This window comes from Staurois parvus, unplaced genomic scaffold (genome assembly GCF_062004578.1).
Source record: "Staurois parvus isolate SC_StPar_1 unplaced genomic scaffold, SC_StPar_1.0 ptg000665l, whole genome shotgun sequence".
NCBI classification, from domain to species: Eukaryota; Metazoa; Chordata; class Amphibia; order Anura; family Ranidae; genus Staurois; species Staurois parvus.
Window position 1 is genome coordinate 402,164 of NW_028318461.1, and position 23,114 is coordinate 425,277.

Consider the following 23,114-nt stretch of genomic DNA (forward strand, 5'->3'; position numbering starts at 1 on the left):
ATAACGCGGTGGCTGTTTATAATATAAACATCTTAATGGAACAGTAATAACAAATGAAGATTAGATGTCAGTAAATAAGTATTGCAGGTGGTTATGCATATATCTGAAGACAATACCTGACTCTTGGGGGGGTAGGAAAGGACAGCAGATGTTTCTAAGGTGTAAGGCCCCATTTGCACTATGATGTGCAATGGCAGGATTTGCACATATGCATGTTTTTGCAGGTTTCTTTTTGTGGCTCATGCGCCTATTCAAGCTCTGCATGTTTTTCAGTGTTTGTCCTGTGAAAATGTGAGCATCTGCTTGCTATGTTTTTGGTGCCAACGACAATGAATGGCACCGCAAGAGTGACACATTTTGCAAGCGTCTTTAGTTTCTTAAACAGCCTTAGGAATAGATTTCAGGAGTCTTTTTGTGCTCTTTGAGAATGAATCCCTATACAATACAATCAGCTAGAGAGGTCAGAGACTTGTTTTAAAGCTCTTTTACTTCTGGTCAAGAATATGTAAATAGCCTAATGTCCGTAGTCTGGAAACAGATATCCTTTTAAAGATGTATATATGAAATTTATTTTTTTCTGAAATAGTTGCTGGGAGTGGGGTGACTGCAAAAAAAAGGTGTAAAATTGTGAGGTTGGGATTTAAAGCAGTATTAAACCCAAAACCAGTTTTATTTTCTGAGGCTTTTTTTCTTCTGTTTTCACCTGCTGTTCTGGCCAATAACACACTTCCTGTATTAGCATGTCCCCACTCTGGATGAAGGGGAAGAAGGGGCACCTTTGGACAGCAGCATTGTAGGTGTAGGGGAGTGTTAGATGTGCTAGCATATTTAGATACACTTAACAAACTGAAGCCAATCTCCAGCTAATGCTTTATAGGCAATTACAGTAAACAGTTTTGTTGCTTTTGGGATACAGGTTTTACATAAAAGCTGTTCATTGTAAGCAACCCGCTAATGTTAAATGGTTTGTCTTATCTCTGAAATTTATATATTCTGCTGGAGAACTTGTTCTTTTGAAAAACAGACTTACTGGCCGGATCACCAGGTAAAAATAGTAAAAAAGCAAGCCTAAAGAAAATTAATGCAACCATCACATCTAAGAATTGGTAAGCTGCAATATAATTTTAACTTTTGTTACAACAAATTGTATTTCTAAAATGTTTTTATTTTGTCTTTGCACAGCAAGTTAAAGGAGTCTTCAATCACGAATGATGTTATCATGATGACCCAAGCCCTGTCCCTGATGTGCCCTAGAAGTGTGGACAAAGCCATAATTTCTAAGATGGATGCTATTGTTATGCAGTGTAATCTAGCCCAGATAAGTCACATGGCTGATGCTGTCATACTATGGTTGTTGAAAAACCCAAAAACACTTCATTATAAAAAATTGTACAAAAAAATAAACACACATGCGTTGGAACAAATCAGGAATATGAAGAACATTGATGTTCTCTTCGAGGCGCTAATGAACGCGATGAAGGGACAGTGGTTTCAGTATGTCCTTGTGGAAGCCACCTTGGATTGCTGCCTTCGGTTGCTACCTCAGATTACCTATAGAAATATTGCATCTGTGTCTATAATGCTTATGTACATCCAAACAAGGTGCACTCCAATCCTAGAGAGAATTGCAGCAGAGACTACAGAAAATGTTGAAGAGGTAAACATTACAGTCACTTTTTCTTGTCTTTTCCTATGGATTTTTGTGTCATAGTGATATTTACAGAACATAATGATACGTTTATTTTTCTAACCATCACTAGAACAAAATCTAGAAACTGACCGATTAATAAGCCCATATTAAATACTTCAAGGAGCCTGCTTGCTCATCTGTTGAGGTTTCAGAATGTCCTGTAAATATCTACATTTATGTTTGAATTGGAAGGAAAATCTCACCTATTTTGCATCAAATTTGAGCCTTTCTAATCGATAGTCATACATTGCATTAGCACAGTTCCTCTCATTTCAGAGCTGAAAAGTTTGCATTTGCATATTAATTGCCGAGTCCACACTGCAGCACACTGTAAAAAGTGATCCACGGTTCATTGCTTTTCAGAGGATGGCTTAGCAGTGGCTTCCAGGCAGGAGGCAATCCTGCCACCTCTTGAATGCCTGTGTTTTTTTTTTTTTTTCAATGTAACAAACACCCTACAACTACAAGGCCAGCAATTGTTGTGTTGCCTCATTGATTTGAATGTAGAACATCCTGTCAATATGGGACAAGTTCCTGTATCCCTGGACAGTGTGATACATTTAAATGCAGGATCTAGGACAACCCTGCATGGTGGCTTTGTACTCAATAAAGTCACTTTTTCTCTTTTTTTGGAAGATCCTGATCACAGATGCCAGCTGGGGAAGAATTCTGACCAACTTATCAGTATAGAAAACTTGGTTGATGAAGGAGTTTTGTTTTCCATTCAATATCTTGGACCTTTAGGCGATCCAGTTCTCTCCAGTACTGGACTGGTCATCCAATTGGGCATCCATTTTCTCAGTATATGTCCGCTATCAGGGAAGAACAAAAAAAATCTCAATGTGGCAAGAGCGGTCATAATTATACTGACCTGGCCAAAACATTTTCCAGTTCCCTCTGTCTGGTACATCCCTGGAATAAATGATTAGCGGGAGGATTTTCTCAGCTGGCAACATGAGGACCCAGAAGAATTGGGCCTGAACCAGGGGGTCTTTCAGGACATTTATCATAGTTGGGGGAAACCAGAGAAGGTAGCTTCAACATCTACAGTAGTGATTTTCTGGCTTCTATGAAGGCTGAGTGGAGTGTGACTTTGCATTCGTTTAGAGATGGGTGCTTCTGAGCCCACCCTCACACCACAGTCATCAGCTTCCTTAGATGCAGGGTCAGGGATACCCTCTGCACAGATTGCTGTCTGTCCTCCACGGTCAGAGGGAGATTTGGAAAATGATGGGGAAGGGGTGGAGGATTCTTCAGCATCAAGTATAAACTGTTGCTGGAGGATGTGGAGAATCTCCTTAAAGCAAATCACGCCATCTTAGGCATTGAAGAGGAGGAAAAGGATCTGTGATTAAAATGTATCTGGGGCTTAGTGAACCAAAAGGGAGATGTTTTCCTGTACATTCAGCTGTCTCAGACATTAATAAAAAAAAAGGAATGGCAGGATCCTGAAACAGTTTTTTTTTTTTCCAAGATCTCACTGAGATGGTTGCTATGACGGAGGGTAAGTGGGACAGAACACACAAGGCAGACGGCAAACACTTAAAGATTTATTAAAACAGACAACAGTCACTCAATGGGGAGTAGTGCAGGGAAAGAGAGTCCAAAATACTTGTAATCCAGCCCCGGTGGGCAAAGTTAAAGGCTCTACAGCAATTTGTAATCCAGGAGGCAGTTCATAAGCAGTCAGATAGCACAAGGGGAGCATACACTCACGCAAAGCTGATGTGATAGTCTCAGGCAGAGCTGACAGCGTTCCAGGCAGGGCTGATGTAGCTTCTGGGATCCCCCTTCCTCCAATGGGGCTCAGGCAGAGCCGGGGGGCCATTAGAGTCCAGCTGGACCTCTCGGTGGTTGCCCAGCAGAATGGCACACCAAGAGAGACCAGCACTGGCCTCTTAAAACCCCCTGAGGAGGAAGAGAGGTGGAGGGGGGTCATTAGCAGGTGACAATGAAAAGAATGGAACTACAGTAATTTAATTTGCAGCTGTACACAAAAAAGACTGGTTGGGCAGGATAATTAGCGGGGGGAAATACATTAATACAAAAGTAAGGCACTAATTAGGGATGTATACACTAATTGAATTTGGGACCTTTTGTGGAGGGGCGAGTTAATTACAGCTAGGGGCCTTTGGCACACAGGAGTGAATACTAATTGCAGGAAGCTCTTCCTAAATTTGGGACCTTTTGTGGAGGGGCGAGTTAATTACAGCTAGGGGTCTTTGGCACACAGGATTGAATACTAATTGAAGGAAGCTCTTCCTATGGCCAGGAGGGATTAGGAACAAGGAATTAATACCTGGGACTGGCAGAGACCCATATCGTGACAGTTGCCATTTGAAGAAGACTCCTCTTCAGTATGGAAAAAAGTGCCTAAGGTGGATGCTGCTGTCTTCCAAGTCTCAAAGTACAGATTTAGCATTTGAAGACACGGGGAGCCTAAAATAGGCAATTTATAAAAGCACGGCTTTCCACAATAAAGAATTTGTAGCCTGCTATGGCAGTTACATGCGTAGCAAGGTATCTGGAGCATTGGTTGAACCAGCTACAGGCACATATCAATGCAGGGACCCAGAAGGAAAAGATTCTAGATGCCTTCACTGCAGTTTCAAGAGCTGTAGGATATAAAGCGGATGCATCCACAGGATCCATACGCATGACAGCTTGCTCAGCTGCTTTGTCTAACTCTGCGAGAAGGGCCTTGTCTAACTCTGTGAGAAGGGCCTTCTGGTTAAAAAAACAATATCAGGGGGACTCAACCAAAAGTTAGGCTGTGTGGAATCCCTTTTTCAGGAGATCTTCTCTTTGGGCCAAATTTCGAGTCAATTCTGGATCGCACAGCAGACAATAAAAAGAAGAAACAAGTTCCAAAACTTTTTTTTCCATCCTTAGTGAAGTTTGCAAGGTGACAAGTTGCAAGGGAAGAAAAAGGTTTGGGAATAGCAGAAAGGAAGAGAAAAAGGAGGGGTCCTTTTCCATACTCCTGCGCAGCCTGAAAAATCCCAATGACCCACTGCTTCCTGTGGGAGGAAGACTACAGTTGTTCCTTCCACAAGGAGAGAAGATAAAACTTCAAGCCTGTATATCCAAAGTCTGGTTGGCAGGGGTTACGAATTCGAGTTTGCAGAGATTCCTCCAAAAAGTTATTTTGTCATGGATATTCTGAAAATTCGGTTAAAGCTATTGACATGAACAACCTGGTTCAGGATTTGATTTTTCAAAGAGTGATGTCTATGGTCACGTCAGGAGCAGAACAGACAGAGTTTTATTCCCATATATTTCTGGTGGGAATGCCGTCGGGAAAATTCAGTTTCATCCTCAACTTAAAGCCATTGAAGAAAGCGGTGCAATACAAGAGGTTCTGAATGGACTTTATCTTTTCAGTCAGAAACATGCTGTGTCCAAATTGCTTCATGGCATCAATTGATCTAAGGGATACCTATCTGCACATCCCAATTCAAGAGCACTCCCAAAGATTTTTGAAACTAGCATTGAGGTCAGGACACGAGGTTCCGAACCTGCAATCCAGGGCACTGCCTTTCGGGCTATCATCTTCCCGCATTTTCACGAAAGTGATGGCAGAAGCCTTAGTTCCCTTAAGGCTTGGAGGTGTTATGTAATCCCCCTACCTAGACTATCTTCTGTTCTTGACAAGCTCAGAAGAACAGTTGAAGAGGACCCTTCAGGTAGCCCGCAACTATCTGAAGAATTTGGGCTGGATCAAGAACATACAAAAATCCAACCTGACCCCGTTCAAAAAGTTTTAAAGGTTTATTTTTGGGGTTTTCAGCAGAACAGAAAATTATTTTGCCAGAAGACGCAGAAAATGCAGGCGGCATTGAATCTACTTCAGGGAAACCAGCGGGTGTTAATCAGATTCCTGATGTCAGCGCTTGGTCTGTTAACAGCCTCTACAGATATTCATCTTGAGAGTTTTGAATGGGGACATGGCCTCGCTGGACCTCGCGGGTTCCTTCCAGGGTGGAAAGATCCGTCTGGTAGTGGAAGAGAGAGGAAGTTCTCTCCAAAAGTCTAACCTGGTCCTTTCCAGTAGAAGGGATCCTCACAACGAATGCCAGCTCCTGCGGCTGGGGAGCATACCTGGAAGGTTAGCTCACACAGGGGCAGTCCAAAAACTAACAAACGAAACCAGCGCTCAAATCTTCATGCAGACTAGAAGGAATTCAGAATGCCAAACGGGGAGGTGCAGCCCTTCAAAAATCAGGAAATCTGGATATTGATGAACAAAAGCAAAGAAGGGCACACTCTCATCATGCATTACTGTGGTACACCACGTGTTTATTGTGAAATCAAATAGATATATACTCACAAACCAAAGGAGAATAAAAGCAGAATAGGTGGTCCGCAATGGCAGTCCAATACAATGCTGTGCCCTAATTGGGGATAAGCTAACTTGTTTCGGGTATAATGCCACTGCGGTAGCCTATGTAAACAGGGCGGCACAAGAAGTGAGAGACTTCAAAGTCTGGCAGAAGAAATTTTGAGTTGGGCAGAAGTAAATTTGGCATGCTTGTCAGCAGTCCATCTCAAAGGCTTGCTGAATCTGGTAGCTGCTTTCCTGAGCAAGCATCAACTGAAGGAGAGCGAGTGGTGCCTAAATCAAGAAGATTTCCTCAATTTAACTCCGGTTTGGGCTGCTCAGCCGCAAATAGATTTGTTTGCAAACTGGCAGAATGCCAAAACCTGTCAGTGTTTTTGCCTGGACAGAGAGGACGGAGCAGTAGGGATAGATCCAAAAGTGGAAAATGTACGACTCATGGCATGGTCTCTGAAAAGTAACAGCTAGAAGAGAGAGGTTTCTTAAAACCCTTAGTGGACACACTTATAGCAAGTCGTAAAGAGGTCACGAGAGCTATTTACAGTAAAATTTGGAAGATATATCATTCCTGGTGCCTGGCCACTTCATGGACTTTGGAAGATCTCACCTCAGTCCTGGAGTTTCTTCACTCAACAAAAGGCCGATACGAAGTTGGCGATCAGCACATTGAAGGTCCAGGTTGCAGCCTTAGGGGTCTTCCTGGAATGCTCGATCTCCTCAGAACCCCTAGTTATCAGGTTTTTCAAGATTTTATCCCGGTCCAGACCAATTAAAGCTAAAGCCTTTCCTAAATGGGACCTTTCAGTAGTCCTGCAAGCTCTAACCAAGTATCCTTTTGAGCCTTTGCAATTACTAGAGCTTTAGCATGACATACATCAAGGTTGCAGACTCGAAACACTTTCACACGCAGAATTAGTGATCTACATGCGTTGTCAGTGAGAGAACCCTTTCCGATGATTTATCCAGACAGGATCATCATGAAAACTGATCCAGCCTTTCTCCCAAAGGTAGAGTCAGTTTATCACCATTCGCAACAAATTATTTTACCAACGTTTTGTCCTAACCCATCAGGGTAGAAGGAAAGAAACTTTCATTCTTTTATATGTAAGAAGAGTAATTTTACATTATTTTGGAATTAACTAAAGATTTCACGAGTTCTGAATCTTTTTTTCATTTTGTTTTCTGGGACTTACAAAGGGAAAATAGCCACTAAAAGATCCAATGCCAGATGGCTAAGGATGGCAATCAAATCCGCTTATAACTTTTCTGATCTTATTCCACTGAGGGGCATTTATGCTCATTCCATGAGAGCTCTGGCAGCCACATGAGCAGAGAAGGCTGCTGCCACCTTGGAACACATTTGTAGAGCGGCAAAGTGGTCAAGTATTTCCACCTTCAACTGGATTTATTATCATATATACGTAAAAGTGCAACGCTAAAAGTTAATCAAAGTAAATCCAATATCGCAAGGTACTAAAATGCCAATTATCAAGTTCAAATAAGATTATAATTATAATAAAATAATAAATAAGAGTCCATAAATGTGACAGTCCATGCTAAGGTGCTTATCAATCTTAATCAATCTGCTGATTATTCAAATTATTCAGTGATGTGCCATAAGGTGTGGTAAAAATACGCACTCACCAGATGCGTATTTGAATGAAAGATAAATATATATATATATATATATATATTTTATAGCCAGAGGTCCCCTTTGAGGGTGGAATGGATGAGGTAAACCGGATTCTCCTTCCTCTGGATAGTACTTAGCCCTGTGGGTGTCTTCTGAATGTGTGAATGTGTATTGCTGCCACAGGTCCCCTTAAAAGGTTGGATGGGTGTTACAGCCTGAAGTGGAAACGCCCTCCTCTGGATCCTATGGAGTACTGCAGCTATCTTCCAAGATAGACTCTGTAAATCAATTAACTCAGCCTGTAGTTGTGAGGAGTGAGAGTGCATGGTGTGCTGACAGTTCACCTGATGTGATCCCGGAGCGGGGGGCAGTGAAAGCGTTGCCAATCCTATATACTCATATTTTAACAAAGCACGCAAGGGTTTTTTGAAAATGGCATCTTCAAGTTGGACTCAGGTGTTAAATCTGTACAAAATAATGTTAAGAGAAAGCCAGAAGTTCAGTTCCTACAACTACAGGCTGAGCTAATTGATTTACAGAGTCTATCTTGGAAGATAGCTGCAGTACTCCATAGGATCCAGAGGAGAGAGTTTCCACTTCAGGCTGTAACACCCATCCGACCTTTTAAGGGGACCTGTGGCAGGAATACACCTTCACACATTCAGAAGACACCCGCAGGGCTACGTACTATCCAGAGGAAGGAGAATCCGTATCCGGTTTACCTCATCCATTCCACCCTCAATGGGGACCTCTAGCTATATATATCTTACATTCGTATTTAAAATACGCATCTGGTGAGTGCGTATTTTTACAACACCTTATGGCACATCACTGAATAATTTGAATAATCAGTAGATTGATAAGCACCTTAGCACGGACTGTCACATTTATGGACACTTATTATTTTATTATAATTATAATCTTATTTGAACTTGATAATTGGCATTTTAGTACCTTGCGCTATTGGATTAACTTTTAGCGCTGCACTTTTACGTATATATGTCTTTTGAGGTTTTCTTTGGTTACCTTTATGTGCAATAGTGGCTACTTTTTAAGCGCTCGCTGATCTTTACATTGGACCCTCACTACTTCCCTCTCCCCACTACGGATCTCACCACCTCCTCCTGATACTCCACTCTTTCACCTAACCACACGCCACCCCTAACAGACCCACATGCTCTTGCACATCCCGCTCCCATGCCACCTTTCTCACCCTCCTTCTCCTCCTCCTCAATGCCGGGGACATCTCCCCGAACCCTGGCCCCTCACCACCTCACTCACCCACTAGGCACCCTCCTACTCACACAAACAGCCACAACCCCCTCAACCTTATACCTGTCCCCCTCCTCCCCACATCCACCCCTCCACTCTCGGTTGCACTCCTGAATGCCCGATCGGTGTGCAACAAGCTCACCGCCATCCATGACCTCTTTATTTCCCACTCCCTCAACCTCCTAGTGGTCACGGAAACCTGGATCCAAGCCACTGACTCCCTCCCCTGCGGCACTCTCCTATGGAGGTCTCGTCTGGTCCCATTCACCCAGACCGAGTGGTCGTAGAGGTGGTGGGGTCGGCATGCTCTTGTCACCGCTGAGCAACTTCCAGGTCCTCTCAAACCCCCTCTCTATCCTTCTCCTCCTTCAAGGCCCACTGCATCCGACTCTTCTCCCCCACCCCTCTGAGGATTGCAGTAATCTATCGGCCCCCTGGACTCGTATCCTGCTTCTTTGACGACTTTTCCGCCTGGCTGCCCTTCTTCCTCTCCTCTGAGCTCCCCACCATCATCCTTGGTGACTTCAATATCCCTCTTAATGTCAACAACCCGGCTACATCCAAACTCCTCCATGTAACCTCTTCGTTTGCACTCACACAGTGCACGCAGTCCTCCACCCACACGGACGGGAACACCCTGGACCTCGTTTTCTCCCATCTCTGCACCCCCCACAACCTCACTAACACCCCTTTCCCTCTCTCTGACCACAACCTCATTACCTTCTCCATCTCCCCATCCACTGCTGTGTATAATGACACGCTATCAGCTGCCCTAGACTCCTTAGCACCCCTAACCACACGTAGCATTAGACCTCGACCGCTTCAACCCTGGCAGAACGACCACACTAAACATCTTAAACGACGCAGTCGTGCGCTGGAACGATTCTGGCGCAAAACCAAATCCCCTCAGCATTCTCCCTCTACAAATCCGCCTTACCTACACCTCCTCCCTCCACGCCGCCAAACAAACCTACTTCGTAACCCTCATCAACACCCTCTCCTCCAGTCCTCGTCGGCTCTTCTCCACTTTCAACTACCTACTCTCTCCCCCCCACCCCCACCCAGTACCTCACTCACCGCCCACGAGATTGCCATTCACTTCCAAAATAAGATCGATGCATTCCGTAACATTGCCAATGCTCCACCTACCTCCCCACCTAGCCTCCCTCCCACTACAACCCCTCCAACTCTCCCCTCCTCTGACCTCGCAACCGCCCTGTCCCCCACCACCCTTAACATCCCGCACACCATAACCCCCCCAACACTCCGCTCCTTCAGCCTTGTCACCACTGAGGAGGTCAGCAAGGTCTTCTCAGAAGCCCGCCTCACCACTTGCCCCCTTGACCCTGTCCCCACACAACTCCTCCGGGCACCCTCCCCCTCCATCCTACGCTCCCTCACCCACATCTTTAATCTCTCCCTCTCTACTGGCACATTCCCCTCCCCCCTAAAGCAAGCGCACATCACCCCCATACTCAAAAAACCCTCCTTGGACCCCACTGACCTGAACAACCTTAGACCAATCTCCCTGCTGCCATTCACTTCCAAGCTCCTTGAGTGCTTAATCTACAATCGCCTAAGCTCCCACCTCATTGACAACAACCTTCTCGATCCACTACAGTCTGGCTTCCTTCCCCTACACTCCACCAAAACTTCCTTACTCAAAATCACTAATGACCTTAGTCGCTAATGGCCACTACTCAGTCCTCTTACTCCTCGACCTCTCCGCGGCCTTCGACACAGTTGACCACCCCCTCCTCCTCGATAAACTACACTCCCTCGGCATCAGAGACTCCGCTCTCTCCTGGCTCTCCTCCTATCTCTCCCAACGCTCCTTCAGCGTTACCTATAATGCTACCACCTCCCCCTCCCCCTCTCTGTTGGGGTCCCCCAAGGCTCTGTCCTTGGGCCCCTTCTCTTCTCCATCTACACCTCCTCCCTTGGCAAACTGACACACTCCCACGGCTTCAACTATCACCTCTACGCCGATGACACGCAAATTTACCTCTCCACCCCTCAACTCACCCCTTTAGTCTCTGCCCGTATCACCCACCTGCTGAACGACATATCAGACTGGATGTCGCTCCACTTCCTCAAACTGAACCTTTCAAAAACCAAGCTTCTAATTTTCCCCCCAGCCCGAGCCCCCCCCTCCATCACGACCAACAACGCCACCATCAGTCCCACCCCGCAAGCCAAAGTCCTAGGTGTCGCTCTAGATTCAAACCTGTCCTTCCAACCCCATGTCCAATCGCTAGCAAGCTCATGCGGGCTCCACCTCCGTAATATCTCCAAAATACGTATGTTCCTAACACCAGGCACTACTAAACAACGTGTTCTCTCCCTCATTATCTCACGCCTGGACTACTGCAACTCCCTCCTCACCGGCCTACCTCATCACAGACTATCCCCGCTTCAGTCAATCCTGAACTCAACGGCCAGACTCATCCACCTTACCAACCGCTCCTCTTCTGCCACCCCCCTCTGTCATTCCCTCCACTGGCTCCCGACTGCCCAACGCATCAAATTCTAACTACTAATACTGACATACAAAGCCATTAATAACACTGCCCCAAACTACCTCACCGACCTAATACCAAAATACCACCCAACCCGTAATCTTCGCTCCTCACAAGACCTCCTACTTTCTAGCTCCCTGGTCTCCACCTCCCTCCCCCAACTGCAGGACTTCTCTAGGACTTCCCCCATCCTCTGGAACTCACTACCCCAATCCATCAGACTGTCACCTACCCTCCTCAGCTTTAGGCGCACCCTGAAAACCCATCTCTTCAGGGAAGCCTACCCCACCCTCACCTAACTGCCAATCTCCTCCACTCCTCCTACCACTCCATCCCCCACAGCCACTTCCTCCTGTGCCATTAACCCCTCCCTCCTAGATTGTAAGCTCGAAAGAGCAGGGCCCTCGAACCCCTCGTGTATTGTTACTGTACTGTCTCATGTACTGTCCCCCACTATAATGTACAGCGCTGAGCAAACCCTTTGGCGCTATATAAAATACTGTATAATAATAATGATAATCTTATACGTATTTTTATGGATTTATTATAAGCTGAGGAGCAGGCATTCGGTAGGAAGGTTCTGCAAACTGTGGTCCCACCCTAAGGGGGCAAGTTCTCGTTTATCATCTCATGTGCTGTCCTAAAAGACTTTTTGAGAAAATCCAAGTTAGACTTACTGGTAAGTAGTTTTCTAGGAGTCTTTCAGGACAGCAATAATTGCCTGCCCTGATATTGTTTATGCTGTTGTGCTTATGTTTTTCTGATGGGCTGGAAGTACTCTTCGACAACTGAGGACTGTGGGGAGAGGGCTTCAATTTAAAGGCTGATGTGGGTGTGTTTCCTGCGTGAGGACGAGGAGCTGCGTTCTCCCATGTGCTGTCCAAAAAGACTACTAGAAAACAATTTACCGGTAAATCTAACTTGGTTTTTCTGTTTCAATATCCACCAAAAACAGAAAAGTAAAAAGATACTGTATATGACAAACATGGTAAAGAGTGCATGCCCAAACCCACAAGCACCGTATGCAACAGCTTATACACATTACAAATCAAAAACCGGTAGAATAAACATAGCCAAAGAATTTCACATGAACGTCAAACAATATATGGAGAACACCATGCCAACTGGTAAACTCTGTATGGGTGGATAGGAGGGCCTAGATCCCCTCTGAGCCCCCCAGTGGGCCATGGACCCAAGCCCTCTGCATGGAAGACTTATGGCAGAATGAAAATGTTAACCAGAAAAGAACGGGTAAATACGTAGCTATGAAAATCCATGTCTTCGGACCCAGCTCTCCCAGCCCAAAAGCCGGGAAAGGAGCCAAAAGAACAAGAGAACTCATCTGTTGTGCCACATCATCTAGCCCCCATCCACCTGATTACTAGGAATAAATTGCATATAACTCAACGCTGACATGTTATACCAAAACTTTATTGCAGCAACTGATTGTAAAATTCAGAGGTCAAAACGTCACTCCACAAAGCCCAAGTGTTAAAATATATTTCTCATAATTATCTGAACATTGATGCCACCATTCCTCCAAATGCTGAATTTGCTGTACCTTCACCAGGCACTCTTTAAGGGCTTGTTCATACCATGGTGTAGAGAGATCGGTTTTTCTGCATGCCTTCTGCAAGGGCACAAGTGCCCTGTTCACACAGTAACGCTACTATCACGTGCAGATTTTTTTCTATGCAGGAATCTGCAATGTGTATAAAACTCATTGAAGCGCGCATGAAAACTGATGTAAACTGATGTCTCTGTAAGTGAAATATGTGCGTCAGTTTTTCTGCACGTATGGTGTGAGCGAAGCCTAACAGTAAGGACCACTGTGGTCTTCCAGTAGATGGGTATAAGGCTTTTACCGGTATTCAGAAGATGGGGCACCAACTAATGCTTATGGGAGCCTATGGAGGAGTGTGTGTCATGGAAAGTCTTTATTTAGTTGAAGGACAACAAATTGTAAAAGACAAAGCCATTGCATATAAACAGGAGTTGAAGCATAAGCATACCCAGGATAATAATTCAAATGTTAAAACACCAGTACAAATTCCTCAAAGGCTCACTTTCCAGCAAAACACAATTCAGAGTACATTTCTCATGGTAAATATCTAGCTTTAACCCAAGCAACCCAAGGTCTCCAAACATTCTCAAATGTGATAGTTATAGCCTTCCTTATATCTAGTAACTTCTCATAAAGATAATGAATTTTAATCATGTCAGCAGGTTCAGACAGGTTGGTTGCAAGATTTTGTTTCTAAAACCTAGTAATAGTCATTCATGCTTCTAAAAGGATGTGGGTAACCACAGTATGGAAGGGGGGCCGTTGATAGTAGATAGTAGGGGGCCCGGGCGCACGAGGGCCTGGACAGCAGGGGATATCGGTGCAGTGTGGCGGAGGGGCAATTACAGAAATATGTCTCTCCCGGCTGCAGCTGAAAGCCGGTTTCTCCCTGCCGCCCGCTTTCAGCTGCTGCCGGGAGAGACACAGGACATCCTTCTGTAATTGCTTCCCCCCCACACCGATCCCTTGTCCTGTTCTGCCTGCTTTTGATTCGCTCACCTTATTGCAGTGCTGATGACATCACCTGTATCGGCTGGCAGCCGTGGACACAGTGGATGTGTCAGGATGGTAAATTTTATTTACTGTCCCCTTCCTTTTTTGAATGGACAAAGTGAGCGATCGGTACTGATCAACCCTGTGTGCATAGATAACTGAAGTATAGTAAACTGTGTTTACTATGCTTCAGTTTATGAATGAACAGGAGTCTCTGTCTCCTGTTCATTCACCTTCAGTGCTAAGGCTACCGAGAAAGGAATTGGAGAACCTGTGTCCTCAATTTCTTTTTCTGTTTCAAAGATGAGATGCCAGGGGTCTGTTTGACCACTGATATCTCATCAAATCACCCCCCCCCCCTTCCCCCCAAACAGTAAACAACCAAAAAAGATTGTTAAATGTAATTTAAAACATTTAAGGGCTCATTCACATGGGTTTTCTGGCCCATACAATGTGAATGAACTGTTTCTGCAGTGGGAGCCATCTGTTACTTTACTAGGATGCAGCAGCTGTATGAGGCCCTAATCTGATAGGTGTGGGTGAGTGGTCCTGGATGCACACTGTCAATGTTCGGGGTCCATACACCTGCATCCACATGCCTCTCAGGGGACTTGAGGCTGTGTTCATACAGCTGCGCCGTCCCCATAACTCAACATAAGCTGCCTGCACACAGCAATAGCCACATTTACAAAAAAACACTGATTCACCCTGTACAGGCCACAGCACATATGTGAATAAGCACCAACACCTCTTTTACACACAGAACTTTATTTATTAACTCAATACACATTTATCTTTTACATGTAGGAGGAATTTTGTAAGCTATGTTATATTTGTGTCCACTCAAGGCAACAATACTCCCTTGGGACTTTAATGCAGCTAACAAAGTATCTCACAGATGTTTACATATAAAAAATTATATACTTTATTTTACAAAATTTTCTAAGAAACCTCAATACATTATAAAATACACTAGCAGCGCTGACACGATTTATTCAGCATAATCCCCTCTATAGAGTAAAAAAAAACAAGATAATATACATGATACTCCCCAATGGGCCCCGACTCGTTTGTCATTCCAATCCAAGATATTCTTCAGGGGGCATAAGAAGAAGGGGATCTAATGCATCAATTGAATTACTCACATGTATCATAGCAATCCTAAAAACAGTGGCGTTCACCACCAAATTGCATGCCTCGGTGAATGATGGCATGAGTAACTGAGTACATGAGTGGTCACGTGAACATCTCAAAAAGCTGGCAGCAGAGGAAAAAGTCAGTCCACCTCACATTGGCAACAAAATCACTCCTTGGGGTCACATATACCAAGTGGGACAAAAGAACCAATTGTTCCTCTTCCATATTAGTAGGAGCTATATAAGATTTCATTGCTTAAGCTTGCCCCACATCACTCCATCATGATCTTATGGGAATGGGGTGAGGCTGGCAAAAACCTCTTGGCAAAATACCAGTACATACACCTTCAGATTCCACCAAGATTTTCATTGTCTCAGGGCTGGCCTGTTTTAATGGAGGTGGAAATCCCTGCTATACTGAAAATCTTGGTGGATTTTCTAGTAATAGAAAGATTTTTTTTAAGGGAAATAGGCTGCCACATATTGGCAAATAAACAAGAATAGAAATCATTTGTAGGGACTAAACTTCGTTTAACCTAACTTCATATTTTCTTGGAACAGTTTGAGCATTATTTATATTTTCTTACATATTGCAATTTACTTTATAGTTGAGTAGAAACTGCAGTTTATGCAGCATGTGAAAGAAATAACGCTAAAAGATATACATTTTTATGCCATTAATAGCATTTTTTTTATTTTTATTTTAGTGCACTCCATATGTGCTGTTCACCATTCTAAAGCTATTCAGCTGTCTAAATTATGAGCCTCCCAATGCAGAAAAGTTCTATAAGGTGTGCATACAGCAATATCTAGCTGATCTTGGTAAGTACATATGAATAGTTTGTCGTTGTCATTGTCATTTTGAGCTGGGAAGAGCCAATGTGTTGACTAAACATACCAATGTTCATGAGTAAAAGCTGGTCAGTAATTTTATATTTTTTTTTAATCTCCCCTGAAAAAATGTTCTTTTCTATGCCAAACGCCTTTAATCAATGTTATAGTAGTAGAATAAATGTTTTAGGTTGGTTTCTGGTTGACCTCCTAAAGGTAACGCATATATGTGTTGGCAAGAAAGTTGTGCTTTAATGCCCAGCCACTACACATGCATCCACAGTTGCATAGGGTTGTATGCCTAGAGCACATTGACCAAGATGTCCTTGACAGCTCTTGGTCTTTCTGATCCAAGCCAACAGGACAGGCTTCTGATCATGTGACCACTGAGAGCCAGACAAAGAGGTCACACAGTACAGAAGCCATGTCGCCATGGATATTAAAGCCCACTGAAAGGGCCTCCGGTGGACAGAGTTACAAGTTTGAAGGGCTACTAAAGCAACAAGTCAAAGTACTCATAAACAACCTTAACAACAAAATTTCCTGCTATGCTTTTTGAACAGGAAGATCTTCTTGTTTCTTTCTGCATAATAAATAAAAAAAATAAATCCTATAATGGGGAGAGTGGAAACTCCACATAATGGCCACAGCAGGTGTTGCAGAGATCTTCAGCTGAACCAACTAATCGATATAATCAATTACAATTGACTATGAAAATAGTTAATTATTTTCATAATTGATTAGTTGGCCTGCACACAGAGTACATTATCTGTTTATATTTCAGAAAATACAGTGCAGCACACATACAGCTCGGTGTGATTAGCAATATGGGATATGTAGTCCTGGGCAGGAGAAGGAAGTGTTTTAACCGCTTCTCATCTGCCCTATAGCAGAAATACTGCTACAGGGCGGCACAGGTGCGCAAAATCACATGTGCATATACGTGATTTTGCATTTTCGAGTAAGGGCACGCGTGCCCTACCCACGCCGCCATTCATGGCTGTGGCTGTCTGCCACCGGGTCCCGGCCAGTAATTGCTCACCAGCACCTAGTGATTTCCGAAGATCTCCGACAGGGAGGAGGACTGTTTTGTTTACTAACAGTCCTCCTCCCTGTCAGCTCAGGCACACAGCTGTGGATGGCTGTGCACAGCCATCCAGAGCAGTGTGATTACAGTGAAGCACACAGACACTAGTAAAACACTTTCTGCAAACAGCTAACCCTTTTATTGGCCCTCATGTTAACCCCTTCCTGCCCAGTGCCATTACTACAGTGTCAGTGCTGTTTTTTTTTTTAGCACTGATCACTGTATTGGTATCACTGGGGATGTCAATGGCACCAAGTCAGTTCCCCCCAGTGCCAGAATGTCCACCGCAGTCCCGCTATAAGTCGCTGATCGCCACCATTACTAGTAAAAATTTTAAAAAAATTCCAGTATATATACCGCGATTTGTAAACATAGCTTTCACATAAACCAATTAATTTACAAATTTGATTTTTTAAAAAAATTTTAATGAACATGTTTAATAGCAAGACGTCAAAAATATTGTTGTTTTTTTTTTCTCAAAATTGTCGGTCTTTTTTTTTTTTTTTCTTTCTTTTATAGCGCAAAAAATAAAAAACAATCAAATACCACTGAAAGAAAGCTCAATTTGTGGGGAAAAAAGGATGTAAATTTCATTTGGGTGCAGTTTTGCATGACCTTGCAATTGCCAGTTAAAGTAACACAGCGCCGTAATGCAAAAAATGTCCTAGTCAGGAAGGGGGGTAAATCCTCAGGAGGGCAAGTGGTTAAAGTGATTATAAAGGCAGAAGTCTTTTTACCTTGCTATAGGAGCACTCCATACTATACTTTGCGGTTTGCTATAGAAGCACTCTGATGGCAGGAGTAGCCAGAAGTGCCGGTGGGGGGCCCCAGAACAGGAGAATTAGGCTGCTCTATGCAAAACACTGCAAAAAGTGTCAAAAGAAGCCCTGGTCTTAAAGTGGATAATGCCTGAAGGTGCCTGGATGACCAAAAGTCTCACTCATGTGGTATCCCCATTTTCAGGAGAAGTAGCAGGATGTGTTTTTTTCAGGTATAGTTGCAAGTATGCCTATGCCATGTGTGAGAAATAGCTTTTTTTTTTTACAAAAATGTCATATTATTTACTTTATTTTCCAAAGAATTGTGGGGGAAAAAAAATTACAATTTCTGTTGTCAACAGTCATTGGGGGGATACTTGTACTGTCTTGTTAGTGTCTCCAGAAATGAGGCTGTCAGTATATCAGTTGTGATGAGGTGTGATCAATTTTCAATGATTGCTACCATAGCTTGTAGACTCTATAACTTTCACACAGACCATATAATATACACAGATTTGGGTTATTTTTACCAAGGCAATGTAGCAGTACACATTATGGTCAAAATATATCAAGAAAAGTTACTTCTTTGAAAAAGTTTATAACTGAAACCAAGAAAAACTTTTTTGTTTTTTCAACCTTTTTGGTATTTTTTCATTTATAGCGTAAAAAATAAAAAACTCAGTGGTGATTAAATGCCACCAAAAGAAAGCACTATTTGTGTGAGAAAAATGATAAAAATTTCATAAGGGTACAGTGTTGCATAACTGAGTAATTGTCATTCAAAGTGTGAGAGCGCTGAAAATTGGCCTGGGCAGGAAGGGGGTGGAAGTACCCAGTATTGAGGTGGTTAACCCCTTCACGCCTAAGGGTAAAACAAATCTTAATGCCTAAGCACAATTTTGCAACTTTGACATGTATTAGTAAAACCATACATATCATCACAACTACTTTGTACATCCAGGTGAATTATACCTTGTTTTTTTCAGGACTAATTGGGCCTTCATTTGGTGGTAAATGGTAAAGGATATCTTCAGGTTTTTTTTTATTATCAAAGGAAAACTAGCCCAAAATAGTAAAAAAAAAAAAAAAAATTTATTTTTTTTTTTAAATTTAGCTGTGTGTTTTTTGTTACTACCATAACCTACCACCAAAGAACAACCCAAAATACATATTCCAGCTCTTGACAATCGTAGCAATACCATATATGTGTATGTTGTTTGTTGTTTGTACCTGTAGTACAGCTCAGAAACAATAGTTGCGTGGTTTTTTTTTACCTAAAACACACTGACACTAACTGACACTGATATCAGTTAAAAAAAAATCCTGACTTTTGACCCAGACCTTGACCCAAACACTAATCCTGGCACTGAACTAGATCAAACCTTGATCTAGGTATTTTTTCTTTATTTTTTTAATATTTATTTATATATTTTTTTTTAATAACAAACAGTTGTTTTGGGTTTTTTTTCCTCTATGCAAGGAGAGAGAGATACAATGTATCTCTTTCCTCCATTCAGAGAGGAAAAAAAAACAAGGGGGGCAGGCTGTACAGTGATTGATCACTGTGATAGCCAATCAGAGGCTATCACAGCGATCATGTGATCTGGAATCAGGAGTCCCGGGTCCAAATCGTTAGAATGGGACCCAGGGCTCTCAGTGACACCCCGGTATTTGTGTTGGGAGAGCGCTGTGCAGCGCGCTCCCAGCACAAAGATAGGTATGCAAATATGCAGCCCCACAGAAAAAAAAGCCCAGTTCTGTGAGGCCACATAGTTTTTGATGTCGGCATCAAGTGTTTAAATAAAATATTTTGATCTCTGTGTCTGATGATATGTACCAGATTCAACACTATCTATATGTCGTCTGTCTTATTCTCAGACTGGATTAGATATTTTGCTCCATAGCCATATATCTGGTTATTTATACTTATCACTGCATATAGATATTCAAGAATAAATTACTGTACATAATAACTAAATTATACACCAAACTTTTTTGAGGTTTTTATGTGACTAATCGAAGAAGTAATCTGCCAACTAATCGACTATGAAAATAATCATTAGTTGCAACCCCACAAAGATCACACCAACACTGTCAAGTGGTTTAATTTTCCAGGATCTGCCAAAATCTGAAATGGCAGTCTTTGGTCCTTGATGGGTTGATTTAAAGCTGACCATAGACTCAGATTTCTTCGTTTCTGATGAACTGAATGAATTTCGAGCAGTGGGTGGCCGGGTCGGCACCTGCAGCCCCGGTAGATAATTGAGAACAAAGAAGGTCTGATCGGCTGCACTCCAAACAATCCACTTTACTGAACCAAGATAAAACCAATACAGACAGTGGAAATACAGTGGGGGACTGGCAGGTAAACGTGTTTCACGCTAAAGACAGCGCTTATTCATTACCCAGTGGACCCATGTACAAAGTGTTGGTTTTAAGCAACAGCTGTTCCTCCTAATCAACACTGGGTCCACCTCCTGCTACACCAAACCGATTTAAAAGTAAAGACCGTTGTGCAATGCATAAAATCCAATGCACCAACCACAGGTAACCAGGTAGATAATTCTTGGCTGAACAGGGACTGCTGTCACTGTTTCGCGGTGCCCACTGACAGTCGCAGGTGCTGGCTAGCAGAATACGAAAGACTCGTTGAATCTGTCAGCTATTTTTTTCATTTAGATCTCAGGCTAGTTTAAGTGAAAGCATAGTGAAATACTAACTAAGCCTAAACCTACCCCCGCTGACGTCACCCATAGGCTTACTATGAGGCATCCGTTGTCGGCTGTCCTTCCTCTTCATTGAAGTGGTGCTGGGACCTAAACATGTGACCAGACCTGTGCAGGCCTCAGAATAGGTATGTATAGACTTCTTTCCTTTACAGGGTAGTTACAATAGGCTTAGAATGGAGGCAGGGGTGCAAAATTTCTGATCTACAGAATCATAGCCTTGTAATCTGTAATCTGGCAAATCTTAAAGTGGAAATAAACATCCTCATTAATAAGAAATGATCCCTGGGAACTGTATGCCACAGTGTACTAGTATGCACTGCATAATGGCACCTTAATGCAGACTAGCCTACCAAATGATCCTCTCCAATGCTATGGTGTCCAAACTCTGTGCTGTCCATGATGCTTCCATCTTGTTTTGGTCTTCCTTTCAGGTTCAGACTTTTCAGCTACTGGATTGGCTGGGCCACAATAACGTCATTCCCATGCATGCGCAGGAGAGTCATATTACCTTGGTACAGAGTGGTGCCGTATATGTATGCTGAGCTGCCCATGTGTACATTAATTCTGACAAACAGGGATGAGCAGTTATTACAGAAGAGACCAATAGGGTCTCTTCTGTCAAAACATCCTACCTGTTCGCATTTTTCCCCAAGTTTAATTTAGCATAAGGGCTGCTGTTTCTGAGAGTATATGTGAGCTGGCCTAAATTTCTGTTTCACTTGTCAACCCATTTCAATAAAGAAGCAAAATACACTGCAGTAGCCAGCCCTCACACACATGTAGTGTTGGCAGCAGTGACAACATACAAATGTTGGTTCTATACTGGGCACTTCTAAACTGGTAGCTGTTGCTTTGAATGAGAGATATTTTAGCTGTTCTTGACAATAAAAAGTTCTATGGTTTAGAACTTTACTATTAGAAACAATAGTAGGTACCTCACCATACAGGCTGGGTGCTGGAAGTCTTACCATGTAGATCTAGTCTCTTCATATTATGTAGTTTCTATATACCAAGAGGGACGTCTACTAAGCCTCTCTGCAACCAGATTAGATGCAAATAAAGCTTTAGTGAAGCATATGCAGTGGTGTTTTGTGTAATTGTGACCCCTGTGTCTGGAATCCTGGGCATCAGACTAAGGCAGATTTAGCACTGGAAATTTTTACTCCAAAAAAGACACAAGAAGTGGTCAAGAGAAGGTTTTATTTTGTCACAGTGCTACTTTAGAGCAGACAAGGTAGGAATTCATGAATGGAACTGAACTTTAATAGTAAATTTGTCTTATTGCTCCTGTTTAGCTTTGCCCTGCTGTGCGACAGAATTGATACATGTGTCTCTATGTGTCTTCTTTACAGACTCCGTGTTGCCTCACGACATGGTAGAGCTGGCTCATGCAATATCTTTGGCAGGGCGCTTTCCAGAAGACTTGGTAAAATCTATATTCAATGTTGACTTCCTAAACAGACTGGATCTAGAGCTTGATGGTAAGTTGCAGGCACCTGTATGGCAATAGAGCATTTTTATGTGTATGTCTACAATTAGGAAAGTTCTTGGATGCCCAGCCCACAGCGCTTGTATTACGTAGACCTATGATTGTCAACTTACTACTGACATCGCCACTACTACATCACTGCTACTGCATATAATAATTCTTATAGGGAATGCTACAGAAGACTTCATAACTAAACAAAATGATCCTTATTTGCTAAATGAAAGGTTTAAAGAAAAACCCACTCATACACCCCCTACACAAAACACTAAACATTTAATACATTTGTGAAATTCCTTACGGTTGAAGAGAAAAGTCTAATTGAATTTTCAGGAAGTCAACAATGTATGCTCTGCCAAGGAGAAAGTGTAACACCTGGGATTCCATCATATCCTTTCCTCTGAGGAAACTACACTTCCCATCAATCTCATGGAATTGCAGTGAATGAGGGTGGGTCCACTAGGTCTGTACATGTTCAATGTGTGTACACCCAGCTGCCATTGCTATCCTCACATGTGATCACTCACCCTCCAGTCACAACAGAATAGGAACTAACTGCCCTGACATTCTGTTTTTAATCCCAGAATAAATATGGCCACATGCCCAGAATTAGATTGTTTATCCACTGTTATTTGCTGGAATCAAATATTGGAATTCTTCTTTCTATTTTTCTAACAGACGCCGCTGCTTGTATGCTTCCATGTGATCACATTCCTGGCCACAACACAACAGAAACAAAGCTCCATTCACACAGGGCGTTTCAAATTGCTGGTGGAATGGCTGTGATTCTGTCTGTGATTTGAAAATGTGCTGTGAAAATGTGAAAACGTGCTATTGCTTGTTCAGGTGCAATTCATTTCAATGGCACCTGAACACACTGGGCGTTTTTGCCTGTGATCGCAGCACATTTTTCCGCACAACAAATGCATTTTGCTTCAATTTTACCTGGGATTTTGCCACAATTTTACTTGTGATTTTGCATACGATTTTGCTGTGTTTTTACCCATGACATGATTTTGCCACGATTTTACCCACAATTTTACCAGAATTTTACCACGTTTAGGGTGAGTTTTTTCA

General features: G+C 42.9%; 1 protein-coding gene across 3 annotated transcripts in view; it reads left to right on the plus strand.

Moving 5' to 3' along the window:
* The window catches only part of FASTKD1 (FASTK mitochondrial RNA regulator 1), a 92,402-nt gene that overhangs the window by 36,403 nt on the left and 32,885 nt on the right, over positions 1–23,114 (plus strand). For all 3 annotated transcript variants that reach the window (XR_016305810.1, XM_089651879.1, XM_089651880.1), the window contains 3 exons: positions 1,183–1,657; positions 15,854–15,968; positions 21,904–22,032. Coding sequence is in view for 2 of the 3 variants with exons in the window: in XM_089651879.1 (XP_089508005.1) it covers positions 1,183–1,657; positions 15,854–15,968; positions 21,904–22,032 (719 nt within the window). In the remaining variant the exon portion in view is untranslated. The remainder of the gene's footprint in view (positions 1–1,182; positions 1,658–15,853; positions 15,969–21,903; positions 22,033–23,114) is intronic.